This window comes from Tympanuchus pallidicinctus, unplaced genomic scaffold (genome assembly GCF_026119805.1).
Source record: "Tympanuchus pallidicinctus isolate F22 unplaced genomic scaffold, pur_lepc_1.0 scaffold9, whole genome shotgun sequence".
Lineage (NCBI taxonomy): Eukaryota > Metazoa > Chordata > Aves > Galliformes > Phasianidae > Tympanuchus > Tympanuchus pallidicinctus.
In genome coordinates, this window is record NW_026294813.1 from 13,222,142 (window position 1) to 13,236,383 (window position 14,242).

Below are 14,242 nucleotides of genomic sequence, written 5' to 3' on the forward strand. Positions count from 1 at the left end.
ATTTATCTCCTAGTTGGATAATTTGTCCAGATGGATGCTGTGAGGAATGTTACCAAAGGACTTATTGAAATTCAGAATGATTATTTCTACCACCTTTCCTTAATCCAGCAAATGGTGACCTTAGATCAAATTAAGACATGACTTTCCCCTCAGGAACTCATCCTTGACTACGCCTGATAATAGCTTATTAAATTGTTTTCAGTGGTACACAGGATAATTTTTCCAGGCACTGAGGTTAGACAAACATGTCCGCAGTTTCCTACATATTCCCTTGTGACCTTCTTGTAGATCAGTCTAACACTGCTAGTTTATAGGGAAGCTTCCTTCTAATTATTTCTTTAGAACAGATCCTACATCTCTAAGGCCAAAGTGATGCATAGTTAACTTCTCAGTATATATGGTTTCTGGCAAAATGTCTTTATTAACATATGGCGAAGTCTTTAAGCATGCCATAAATGTGTCCAGATCACTACAACTTCTTCCCTCGCATTAGATAAAACCAATTACCCATTTGCTGTCCTCGCTTGCAAGGCCAGAATGGAGTTCAAACTTAAAATTAAGCCCAACAAAAAAAGCAATGTCTAGTGCCTAGACATCCTCCAACACAGCCTGCTTGGTATTGCTGCCTGTGGGCCAGCAAATACAAATAACAGCTCCACTACATGAAAAGTCATGAAATTAGAGCTAGGAAATCCCAAAGCATGTTAGCATAACAAGAAGCCAGGAAAGGGCTGGAAAAGACTGAAAATAACTGGGTAGAAGTTAATCTAAAGAAAATATTTTTGTTGCATGAAAATCCAGCAGGGCTTATGAACTATACACAGTGCTCCAAGAACCAAAGAGTACAGATATCCTTATTCATCATCAGGAACCCTGACTTACGGTAGCTCAGGGTATGCACTATCTTTGAAATTTCTGTGATTTTTAAACTTCAGGTAGAATGAATCATTTTAGGCTTGAAGTAGGAGAACTATTTGATTTTTTTGAAACTATATAAAGTTACCTTCTCTTACTTCATAGGGGAATTAAAAAACAAGTGCATTAATCCACCAATAACATTCTTCAGAGACTGATGGTTAAGATTACATTTTTTAAAAGATTATGACAATGTATTCTAATTTAGCATTTCAGAATAAATACCAGTAAAGCTTTTAACAAAGACTCCACACATATGGAATAGGAACAGCCAAGTTCTGCACATTCCTTCATTTTCCAGTTAGTGCTTTCTTAACACAACATGCACCTGCACAGTAGGTAAAACAAGTAGGTGTTTTGAAGAAAAAAATCTGGCTTTTACATATTACTTTGTTTCAGTTATCTGCTCTCCTTCCCTTCCTAGGCTGGGGCACTTTAGGCTAGTAGAAGCCAGTTAGTGTAATTAAAATTTACATATGCAGCTCATTTGGTTGCATAAGTCTTTGAAAAACACGTTAAACAACTGCAGCCCATTACATAGATATAAATCTGAAAAACAACTTCAGCCTTTGCCCTGTCCCCTACAGCCCTGCACCGCCTGGTTCTGGCCCAGCCCACAAGAAACATGCTTCCCGTGCTCTCTTGCCAGCTTGGATAAGACAAGTGAAAAGAGCAGCCACAGTGTTCACAACACAGAAGCAGTGTTCTGCCTCCACATGAGCCAAGCAGCAGCTGTTCCAAGCCAGGCACAAAAAGACTTCCAACCATCTAGGCTATGCTCTGACGAAAGCATCTCACAGGCTTCTTGAAAACAGGCCAGGTCTGGTAAAAAACTGGGTATTTGGCAACCCTGTAGAAGGACCTGTTTTACAGGGAATTCCATCAGCTGCCTGGTGCAGCAGCATTACAGGTTTGTCCAATCCTACCAGAGAGGGATGGGTGCCTCACAGAGTATCCAAACTCATGCACGGAGGCCCTTCAGAAGGAAACTTGATTTCTCCAAGGTAACAGATCTACTCATATACATAATGAAATGCAACCACTTATTAAGAATAGACATCCTATCAATCAGCAAATAAAGCAAGTACTATACAGAAGATGCAAACTAGCTCTTAGAAGAATTTGATTGTTTCCTCCTTGAACTCTAGCTGTCATCTGCAGGAAATCTTGTGCATATAAGATGCACAAGACCCATGGGATATTTCTCAATGTTCAAAGCAGTTTATTCGAAATAGGGAGTTTGCTTTTCAGATAAGTGGAATCTGTTTGTTTTTCCCATGAAATTATTACAGAGAAAGTTTCAGTTTCTCAGGAGCAAAGGTTAGGATCCTCATAACTGAAATCTAACTAAATAGCGTTCATTTCTGTCTCTTTACAAGATTGTCACTTCTTATTTTTAAAGATGAAGGTACAATAATATTAAAATGTCTTCACAAATAGCGCTTTAAAAATGCATATAGCAGAACTTGAACATTCTTGATTCAAAGTCCTGCCAAAAATAGAATCACAGAATCATAGAATAGCCTGGGATGAAAAGGACCTCAAAGATCATTTATTTTCTACCCTGCTATGTGCAGGGTTGCCAGCCACCAGACCAGGCTGCCCAGAGCCACATCCAGCCTGGCCTTGAATGCCTTCAGGGATGGGGCATCCACAACCTCCTTGGGCAACCTGTTCCAGTGCCTCACCACACTCTGTGTGAAAAACTTCCTCCTAATATCTAACCTAAACATTCTCTATTTCAGTTTAAAACCATTCCCCCTAGTCCTATCACCATTCACCCTCGTAAACAGCCGTTTCCCCTCCTGTTTACACACTCCCTTCAAGTACTGGAAGGCCACAATGAGGTCTCCCTGGAGCCTTCTCTTTTCCAAACTAAACAAGCCCAGTTCCTCTGATCATATTAGTGGCCCTTCTCTGGACCCGTTCCAAGACCTCTGATGCAAAAATATGATCATGATGCATTTTCAAGTCTCAGTGAGAGGTTGTATACTCAGACCATCAGAAACTATCCTAGAGTCAAGAACCAGGATTGTTCCTGGCAGGACCACTGGTACGAACTGGACTCAAAGGACATCATTTAAAAACCTACAAAAGTTATGCTTGTCAGTACAAAAATACTTGTATGAAACATGGATTTTTGCATGTATTGCCAAACTCTAAAATAAAAATTAATTATTGGTCCTTCACTGTGGAGATACAAGTAACTGTCCTCACTGTATAGTAACAACTGACTCATACTCAGTGTAACGGGAAGATAATTAGCCCAATTTACTATCCTGGCAGAGGATGATTTTGTCCAACCATGCCCAGATGTTTCATTAGCATTTATGAACTTTAGACTAAAGTGGAAAGTAATTTTTCAGGAAATTTAATATTAACACTTTAATTGAATCAGATCCATAACAATGCTGTGGGGAGCAGGGGAAACTAAAATGAGCAATCAAGATATTAACCTGAAAAGAATTTCAAGGAAGTTTTGGAAAAATAAAAGCATTTACAACCAATCTCACATGACAGCAAACTTTACTAGAAATTTTGAAACAAGAACCAAATTCCAGTTTTACTGTTCTTCAGCAGTAGAACATGGATAGAGATCACTCTACCATGTGGTTGTCTTTATTTTGTCTACATTCTGAAATGTAGACATTGTTGTTACCATCTGGACTACCATAAATTAGACACTATGATAAATGTTAGTCAAAAATTTCTTTCTGACAGAGAACTTACCAAGTTTTTGGAACACCAATCAACTCCATTCCTAGGGAGGTAATGATGCTCAGATATTAGGCACTTCTTGCAGGTCCCACCTTGGTACAATTTTCAGAAGACAGTATGCTAGGATGCTTTTCTAATTAAATGTTAGGTCAATTTCTGGAGATGACATAGTTTTAGGCTGGAGGTTAGGAAATACTACTTCTCTGAAAGAGTGGTTAGGCAGTGGAATGTGCTGCCCAGGGAGGTGGTGCAGTCACTGACTCTCGATGTGCTCAAGGAACGTTTGGATTTTGTGTTGAGGGACATGGTTTAGTGAGAACTACTGGTGATGGGTGGATGGTTGGACTGGATGACCTTGTAGGTCTTTTCCAACTTTGGTGATTCTGTGATTCTACGATTCTGACTGTGCAAAGGAAACATCCCCTAGTGTACAATGTTTTACTGAGGAGCTCCAGTATATACACAATAAAATGTGGAAACTTCCTTAATTTTGAAGGTCTTCTACTGGATTAATACAGTTTCGAATCAACAAAGGAAGGATACTGCAGCTCTTCCATTCCACAGACACTGCGCTCATTTGTTAAGATACTTCCCTGGTTTTGGAGGTGAGCTGTCTAAATAATTTCTATGGCTTTCTCTCTCAATCAGGACAGTATAAAAACTGCAGTAAACACGTATTTTTTCAAAATCTCCTACTAAGATAAATACAATAAGAAACATGGATACATAAAAGGAAGATGTTGCTCACAAAAAAACATTTAATACCTAATTTACTTGTCAAATGGTGATGCCCATCATGCAACTCCACTTATCTCCTAATACAAGAAGTTACAAAAGCGAGAAAGGAAAAACGAATACTTTGAACAAGTGAAAGGATTTGGGGTTGGAATATGCTCCAAAATTTACTTTCACTCAGTCTCTGAGGCATGAACATTCTTGTTCAAAAGAAAATATATCATTTCTGCTGACTGCTATTGACAACAGTTTTGTTAAAGTGCATTTGTAGAGAATTAAAGCTTTTTTATATCATTGTCTTACTCATTTCATTAAGCAACAGCTGATACAATTGCAGTAAATTAAATTAGAGATCTTTTGTTTCACTTAATAGTCATAAGCATTTGATTCCAGTTCAGTACCTTGAAATAACATGTAAACATGGCAATGATGCACTGGCACACAGACAAAATAACTTCAGGACATGGAAGTGCTGCCATTTACATATTACGAATTATTTCCAAACTTTGATTTTATTTATTTATTTATTTTTATTCTAATAATAGCAGCAAATTATTTAAATAACAGGCCATTTGAACACTTGTTCTTGTAGAAAGACTAGCACATGAATAAGCCCTATCCCCTCCTGAAAAGGCCCTCCTTGAAAAGCCCTTATTGTTAGTTCAAGTGGGAGTTAAATGATCAACTTCCAAGTTGGAAAGCACTGTTTTGCTGTTTAAGGAAGTTGGACAAGAAAAAAAATCACCATCTTGAAGAATAGGACTACAATGGCAGAGTCAGATTTCCAGACAGGTTCTATTACAAATGTACTTGGCAATAGTCTGTGCAGAATAACTGGGAGCAATAACGGAGCTCTGACAAGTTACACCAAAGGTATATTTGCTCCATAGCCTTAAAATTAATTTATTGTTTATAGGAAGGTCTGAGTCAGAGGCTGAATGGTGGTGGTGGTAGGGATGTCAGGCAAGACTTAAAAACCTTCTTTCCCTTCTTTCACTAGTTTGACCTTTTTTCTTTTTTTTTTTTTTTTTTCTTTTTTTTTTTTTTAAGAGGAACTACTGGGTAGTTAAAATTCCAGATGAAAATCTGTTAATACAACCTCCAAATAATATACCTACTCCCCTTGACCACATTAATTAAAAATTCTGTATTGTACTGCATATGGGTAATCCATAGAGAAAAGAGTTTGTAGAACTGAAGCAAAAGAAGATAGAGGCAAAATGTAGATGGTTTTGTCCAAACATGAGCCAGAACTGAAGAATGCTGGAACAGGACTCAGTAGAATGACACACACAGTATTCAACAGAACAGATGCAGAAAACTGTGGGTTGTCTCTTCCTCTTAGTTCAAGCATATTGAGAAACCACGGAATTACAAAAAAAACTTACCACTTCAGAAATGTACTCTTAAGCCTGAAAAAATTAGTCTTCTCCATCTTTTGTTTAAAATAAACATTAAAAACTATGCCTCAAATAAAGATCTGAGCAATATCAAGAATTTTGTTGAAGAGTTGTTAAGAAAGAGAACAAGAAAGAAAACACTAAAAACACTTTGCGCCTTAAGTGAACAGATAACAAAAAGCTAAACTAATTGATTTTCCTTTTGTGCTTTCAAGCACATTCCAAAGCTGTAATCACATTATGCAAGTTGTTACATAATTGGATCCATCACAGTCTTCCAGTTAGTCACCTTCAGCCTAATTAAATAAACAAATGCATGAATATATACTCACAGGGGATCGATCAATCAATAGACCACTGATTAGCAAAGCTTCCTTCCCAAATAGCATAGCAGACCACTTTCTAAACTAATTAGTGACATCTCAGCATGATTGTATTGAGTTGTCCCTGAAAGATTTCTCCCAATTGCTCTTTCCCAGCATGAGTCTCCATGCTCCAGAAGAGGTAGCTGACAAATTAGTACCATGCATCTGTGGGACACGGCCAGACTCAGTGCTAGGCTGTAGCTGTGTTTGTCTCTAACCAGAGATCCAAAGGCAAAACAAAACAGCTGTGCTAGGCACCAGGATTCACTGTGCAGATATAAGACATGGCATCATACTGCAAACACAGGAGTCACAAGCCTATTTGGATGGAAATTGTGGCTGTGCTTCATTCTTTATTTAGAAATGTTGCTTAGGCAACCATATTTTGGTTTTAGAGCACACATGTATACAGACACACTAAAAATTAAAGACTCTGAAATTGGGAAAATTGAAACAAGAAACTGCCTGTTGGTAATTAGCCATACTAGAGAACAGTTCAGGATCACAGTATTCTTTGGTAGCTGTGTCTCTCCATATCAGTGTCATGGCTTCTATACCTGTCTGTCGCTATCTTTCAAAACTGAAGAAGAAATAATTCCAGCAGGTCTGCTGATTTTCTCAAAGCACTGGAAACAGAATGAGAGCTGACAAGCTGTATTTCTGTATCACAACAATGGTATTTTTTGCATTCTCTCAAGTTGTTTTTTTTTTTAAACCATTACATAGAAATACTTTAAAAGTAACCGATAATTAGCTCAGCTGATATTAAATTAGTAAAATTTTTACAGCCTTAATTCATATTTCTAAACTAAAATTAAATCTAATTATATATCAAAATATTAAAATTAACAGTATATGTATCTGCATAATTAATAGCTGCATAATTAATAGAAATAAATAGTTGACTTCTTGATTTGCAGCTACAAAGAAATTTTGGAGTGTGTTTCCATAAACATGAAAGCCATTGCACCAAATCCCTACAGTTACAATCTCAGCATCAAGAGTCAAAAGGCTTGTGTATATTTATTGATAATTTCAGTGTTGCTTGGCTTCCTAGAAGAAAAATCAGTATCAAATTATATATGAAACTCGCAAAATATTGGTGTTACATTGGACACAGTACAGCTTAGGACTTCAGCGCCAAGGTTTCCCTGCCTAGAAAAAAGACAAAATGGTAAATATGTCTTTATTTCATAAGACTTGAAAGATGTCATGCTCTGATTACGTCTTTTTCAAAAGAAAAATGCACATATGCAACTTTTAAAATTAAAATCATACTGTGTGTGGAGAAAGGCCACTTAAAGTAATTAAGAGAATGTGGACTTTTGCGGTAAGAAGCTGCAGATCATTATGAGTTGCTGCCATCATTTAGTTTCCTCAGATGCAGAACAGAAATAACACAGATGTAGAAAACTCAAAACAGATCAAGCAAGAAACAGAATATGACTCAATAAATAATGCAAAGGTAATCAATTAGAACTTATTATTTGTTATAAACTGCCTCATTCTGTCTATCCTAAGACTAGAAATTGCTTTCCTTTTTCTCCATCTATGCAGAATTTTTGAAGGCTTTAGTTTTCTCATGGGAAGCCTATTTTACACTTATTTAATAATCTCCCAGTCCCTTAAGAAAGCTTAAAGATAACAATGCCATGTTGTAACTTTCTTAGTGGAATTTTTTATCTCCCACAGTTAAGACTGTTCATCAGAGAACAAGAGGAAGAATAGAAGAAAATAATACACTGAGTCTCAATGAAAAATATACTGAGACTGTTCACACAAAAATTTCATTGCCAAATTTCAATCAATACAAGGAACAGTTGCACAAGTCATTAGTATCTGCAAGATTTTAAAAGCCCATCACAAAAACTTCAATTCAAACTAAACCATTAGACAGAAAAATTATCTTCACTTCTATGTCATTAAGATAATGCTCACAGGAAAAAAATAGACCAACAATTAATGCCTTTTGGAGTGTGCAATCTGCATAGTGTCATGAAATTCCCAAGTCTCAAAATCCTCTGTACCAAAATAGGATCAATCTGTCCAGCAGATGAGCTTCAATTTAGTTCAATAGGTTTCTCATTAAGAAATGGCACCTTTGTTTTCAGGATGGTTTCTGGTTTTTCACTCTTAGAAGTGGCATGCACATCCAAGGCTACTTTTCCCCACTATCATGTTTAAATCACAAATTTAAGTTAGACTTACGCAGTTTTCCCCTCACTATCTTGTTTGGTGGCACTGGCTCCCTTTTTACCCAGCAACGAAGCCACTTTTTCAGGATCACCATTCTCCACTGCCTGCAGTAGCCGATCATCATTCTTATTCCACTCATTAGTCTGCAGTAAAGGGAGAAAGAAACATTATTAGTAAGAGCACTCTGCACAGGCTTCCTGGAATGATCTTGCACATATTCAATACCAATGAAACTCAGTCAAAAGCTTAAAGAACGTGCAGATAAAGCTGCATGAAATGAAGTTGCAACCTGTGTAGCATAAACTCCTAAGTAGTCAAATGCTCAAGCCAGGACCTAAGTCACCACCAAAGATGACCTCTGACACGGAAACACTGTAGAAGAGTAGTGCAGATGTTGTTCTTACTCTATTTGAAGGAGTTCTCCATAGTTTGTCTAGTCTTGCTTTCTATTTTGGAGCTGTACTTACCCCCTGAGATCTTCATCACACACATCAGATGGATAACAAATGAGCTATCTCAGCTGATTCACATCCCACCCTACAGACAAAACTTTACATATTTCAGGTCTTTCCTATTGTCTCACTTCATGAAGCATAACAGGTCAAGAGACTTACCTTTGTTGGCTGTAACTAATTCTACTGAGCTTTTAACCCCCATGCCTGCCTTTAAGACAAAGGGATCAAGCTACAACAGACAGTACATCCATAGTACTACTGAAAGCAAAAGACAAGCACCTTACATTTAAACCTTTCCAAAGAGAGTTCACTAATATCCCTTCAGAGATTCTGATTGCCTGTATCAATGAAAAGACTCTACTTCCTAATGTGATTGATGATGCCTCCTATGATTCCAGGCTCTCAGGACACAGTGTTTTTCTTCTACCAGATCTGTAACCAGAATCCAGGAAGTTACTAAGAAAACAAAGTAACCTTTTATATCCCATGTAAGCACAGCAAAATAATAAAGCTCAGGAAAAGTTTCAGCTACTCTTTCTACACTGGGCTAACAACAAGGCACAGCCTTCAGGAAGAACATCTGATGCATATGCAATTAAAAGCTACTGTTGGCTTAGCACTGCATCCTGCTACACTCAGTGAAGTACCTTCAACAGATTACAGTCTTCTCTGACATCAGTTAGCTCACCTCCAGCATAACTACCTGTTCGTCAGTACTGGACTTTTGCACAAACAACTTTGGCAAAGACTGAAATCATATTAATATGCTCCTTGAGAAATATTCAGCTTAAAGAGCACTTTGTTCTAACACTTTGTAGAGATATTTTTTTTTTTGCCCCTAGCTGAACAAAATGTTCAATACTCTGCCATCTGGACTTGTGAGAAAAAACGTATGAGCTGCACACTAGTACAAATCAGCTCTGCAGGCTCTGCACTCTCTCAAAAGTAGAAGGGAAGAAAAGTGTTGCTATCTATTTAAAAGCAAAACAAATGAAGATATAGATATAGATTTTTTTTTTTTTTTAACAGAAAACAAACTAAAAAAAAACAGCAACACAACACTAATGTGAGAGTACAGTCCAGGCAAGAAAGTAGACAGGAGATGACAGAGTAACACCTGGAACCAGGAATATGAATGGTTGCCCTGTCAAAGCAAGTGGCATGCAAAAGACTAAGAACAACTGCAGGCTTATGATGCTGTTATGACTGGTGGGTAACTGCATCAAGCAGGTTATATGCTTTGTTCTTACACCACTGGAAAAGATATCTGTAGATTGCAGAGCAATAGTTTTGTCTGCAAAAAATGATGTTTCCCCTAGCAATACTTAGACTCCATGGCAATGAATACCCTTTCAAGCAGCAGGCTCCACCTAAAATGAAACACTGCATATTCTTCATTTAGGAATTTTTATCCTTTTAAAGAGAGCCTACTATCAAAAACAGATGTAAAGGAAAAAATATCTTCTTGGTAAATGAAGTGTTTTAAAATTAACAGTTTGACAACATGTTGTGCCTTCTGTTTTGGTACTTACTCCTGATTCTGTGGGTTTTTTATTATGCAGTCAGATAAGATATTTAAATACAAGATGTTTAGTGAATTCCCTGATGACTGCAAAGCATTAGTACCACCTAAATCCCACACCTTTTTTTCCCCTTAGTCTTCAGAAAGGAGGAGACAGCAGGTAACTGATAACCCTAACTTAGGTCAGAATCCCTTGTATCTGTGAATTAAACAGTCAGACACACAAGACGTTAGGCAAAGCAGTTTCTCATGAAGACCTTGAAAAGCTCAGGTCTGCCAGCTCCATCTCAGCACCAAAGAACAGCCACCAATGTCCATTTCCTTATATTTTTTTGCAATGCTGATAATTCTTTTCCCTATTTAGAGGAAAGCCAGGGAGACTAGAGACTAAAACAGGAAAATATGTAATTTTGGACCTTTGTTTTCAAGGTGCTAATTCTATACCTAATTAGTACCTCTTCTTCTAAACACTATGTCTGAGATTTGCTGAAGAAATAACCAGTCTTACAGATTGTCAAATACTTAACCCAACTGTACTTTTTTCAATTATATGTTCTCAGATATCCTCAGTAATGCTATAACATCTTTAATCCTATCATATCAGCTCTTTTTTTTTGCTACTGAAAGACAAAAGAACACATTTTCCCTTTGTCGGTGTGTAACAGGCTCGTTTAAAAAATTAAAATAGCTGTATTCTCTGTAAGACTCTTAAAAGATGAAAGACCCAGTTCTTTTCAAGCTATCTGAGAATTATACACATTTAACTACAATGCAAGTTACACAAATCTATTTAGAGACCTTTTTTTTTCATTTGCAAAATAGAATGGGGAGACAATTGTCCAAATAGGAGAAAAAAGAAAAAAGAAAAAAGAAACTATGCAGGTATCAACTGTTGCTTAAGTATTTTTCTAATATAACTTTTTCAGGATCATCATTCTCCACTGCCTGCACTAGCCGATCATCATTTCTCTACTACATTCCACAGCAGCCTTGCACAATGCATTCCAGAAGTTAAAGGGATAACTAATAAATAAATGGTACAACAGACTCTGAAAAATATCGACTCCTGTAGGAAATTTTAGCTCTATTATCCATCCTCTTCGAGACAAAAAATATCTGGAAGTAACAATATACTCTCAGAAAAACACTGCACCCATAGCTGGAAGCAACTTGGAGAAATTTAAGTCAGTGAGGGTTTCATAGCAACTCATGTAATCAAAAACTGCAAAACCACTGGTGCACAGAGTAGATCAGAAAGTAGAGATCCGTGATCAGAGGCAATGACTGTTGCATTTTCAACATTTTTGGTGTCTCATACAATATTAGCCTGTTTCTGATCCCATAAAATATGGTTATCATGAAATGTCCACATAAGACTTAAGTGGTAATTTACCATAGAATGCTTTAGGTTGGAAAGGACATTTAAGCTAGTTCCAACCCCCTGCCATAGGCAGGGACACATCCCTCCACACCAGGTTGCTCACAGCCCTGTCCAACTGGCCTTGAATGTCTCCAGGGAGTGGCCATCCACAACCTCACTGGGCAACCCGCTCCAGTGTCTCATCGCCTTCACAATAAAGAAGTTCTTCCTAATATCTAGTCTAAATCTACCCTCTTCCAGTTTAAAGCCATTTCCTCCCCTCCTGTCGCTACATGCCCTGATAAAAAGTCCTGCCCCAGCTCTCCTTTAGACCCCTTTAGGTACTGGAAGGCCATTACAACATCTGCCCAGACTCTTCTCCAGGCTGAAATGCTCCAGCTCTTTCAGCCTGTCCTCATAGTGGAGGTGCTCCAGCCCTCTGATCATCTCTGTGGCCCTCTTCTGCACTTGCTCCAACAGCTCCATGTCCTTCTCGTGTTGCAGTCCTCAGAACTGGGCACAGGACTCCTGTTGGGGTCTCATGAGAGCGGAGGGGCAGAATCACCTTCCTCAACCTGCTGGTTACACTTCTCATGATGCAATCCAGGATATGGTTGGCCTTCTGGGCTGCAAGCACACACTGCCAGCTTACATTGAGTGTTTCATCAACCAACAACCCCAAATCCTTCTTCTCAGAGCTGCTCTCTTCCCAACCTATATCTATGCTTTCAACTACCCCAAGCCAGGCACAGGACCTTGGACATAGCCTTGATGAACTTCATGACGTTGGCACAGGCTCAAATCTCAAGCATGCTCAGGACCTTCTGGATAGCATCCCTGCTCATGTCAACTGCACCATTCAGCTTTGTGCAGGGCAGTGCAAAACGTGGAAACTCCTAGCTGCTGCTGCTACTGCTCAGTAAACATCTGAAAAAGGCACCTCGAGCTATCACTTATCATGCAGCAGCATCATTTGTTTGTCTTGGACAGCATGGACATGAGAGATACTCTCCATAGCCAAGAGTATCGAAGGACAGAGGTAGCCTGTAGGTGATGTAACTGGAGTCCTTAAGTTCTTCAGCCTTCTGCAATAAGGTTTTGCCACTGCAGTCCCACAAGTCATCCTACACCACTTATCTAGGAAGCCCAAACATTTCTCAAAGGCAATTTTCTTCAGCTGCCCGTGCCACACATGCTGCCTCCTCTATCACAAGGTTCATTGTTGATTCCTTGCTTTATCTACACCCACTACAAAACTACGTTCCAGCCAGGCAGAATAGCATCATCCACCAAATAGCCCTTCAGAAGCTTCAGTTACGCCACTTACTTCTTCAATGTAGTATAAATTAATGTTTCCTGTTACAACAGAGATGCTTAGTCATGCATTCATAGGATAACAGAATGGCTTAGTTTGGAAGGGACGTTACAGACTATCTAGTTCCAAATCCCTGTCATGGGTAGAGTTGCCTTCCACCAGTGTAAGCTGCCAAGGGTCCCACTCAAGCTGGCCTTGAAGGCCTTCAGGGGTGGAGCATCCAAAACCTCCCTGGGGAACCTATGCCAGTGCTTCACCACTCTCTGAGTAAAGAATTTCCTCCCAGTATCTAACCTAGATCCCCCTCTTTTAGTTTAAAACCCTTCCCTCTTGTCCTATCACTATCTGTCTCCTGTTCATAAGCTCCTAATAAGTACTGGAAGGCTGCAATGAGGTCTTCCTGGAGTCTTCTCCAAGCTAAATAAGCTTAGCTCCCTGAACCTTCCTTTATAGAAGATGTGCTCCTGCCCTCTGAGCATCTTTATCACCTCCTCTGGACCTGGTCCAGCAGCTCCATATCCTTCTTGTGCTGGGGGCCTGGGGTACTTCATTACTGCAGGTGGGGCCTCACAAGGGCAGAGCAGAGGGGGACAATCACCTCCCTATCCCTGCTGACACCCTGCTGTTAATGCAACCCAAGATACTATTGGCCTTCCAGGCTGCAAACACACACTGCTGGCTCCTGACCAGTTTCAAAGAACCCCCAAATCCTTCTCTGCAGGGCTGATCTCAAGAAGCTCTTCTCCCAGTCTGTGCACATATCTGGGATTGCCCTGATCCAGGTGAAACTCCTTGCATTCGGCCTTGTTGAACCTCATTCAGTGCTCATAAACCCACTTTTGAGCCTGTCCTAGTTTCTCTGCATAGCATCTGTTTCTTTATTATGTCAACTTTAACATTCAAATTGGTGTTATCTGCAAGTTTGATGAGGGTGCACTTGATTCCACCATGCAGGTCATTGATAAATATGTTGAAGTGAGCAAATGCACATAGGCACAAGCTAAATGTTAACACAGAACAGCAGTAGCATCTTCTGAATATCTCTTCAGCATAGTGTTAGAGCAACAAAACTGTCAGACTCAAGCAGTTAAATAGATGCAATTTGTTAGAAATAAGGCAAAGGATGTTTTCTTTGAGTTTTTTAAAGTGTTGCAAATTGGCAAATTAGTCAATTGAGCAACCGGGACAGTATGGCACACCATGACATATACAGATTAAAAAAAACACAACGAGCAGCTCAGTATTAAAGGCAAATACTTCC

At 38.9% G+C, this 14,242-nt stretch overlaps 1 protein-coding gene across 6 annotated transcripts in view; it reads right to left on the reverse strand.

Moving 5' to 3' along the window:
* Positions 1 to 14,242, reverse strand: part of RAI14 (retinoic acid induced 14) — a 95,720-nt gene that overhangs the window by 29,312 nt on the left and 52,166 nt on the right. For all 6 annotated transcript variants that reach the window (XM_052670553.1, XM_052670552.1, XM_052670551.1 and 3 more), the window contains exon 3: positions 8,342 to 8,472. In XM_052670553.1, coding sequence (XP_052526513.1) covers positions 8,342 to 8,472 — 131 coding nt within the window. The remainder of the gene's footprint in view (positions 1 to 8,341; positions 8,473 to 14,242) is intronic.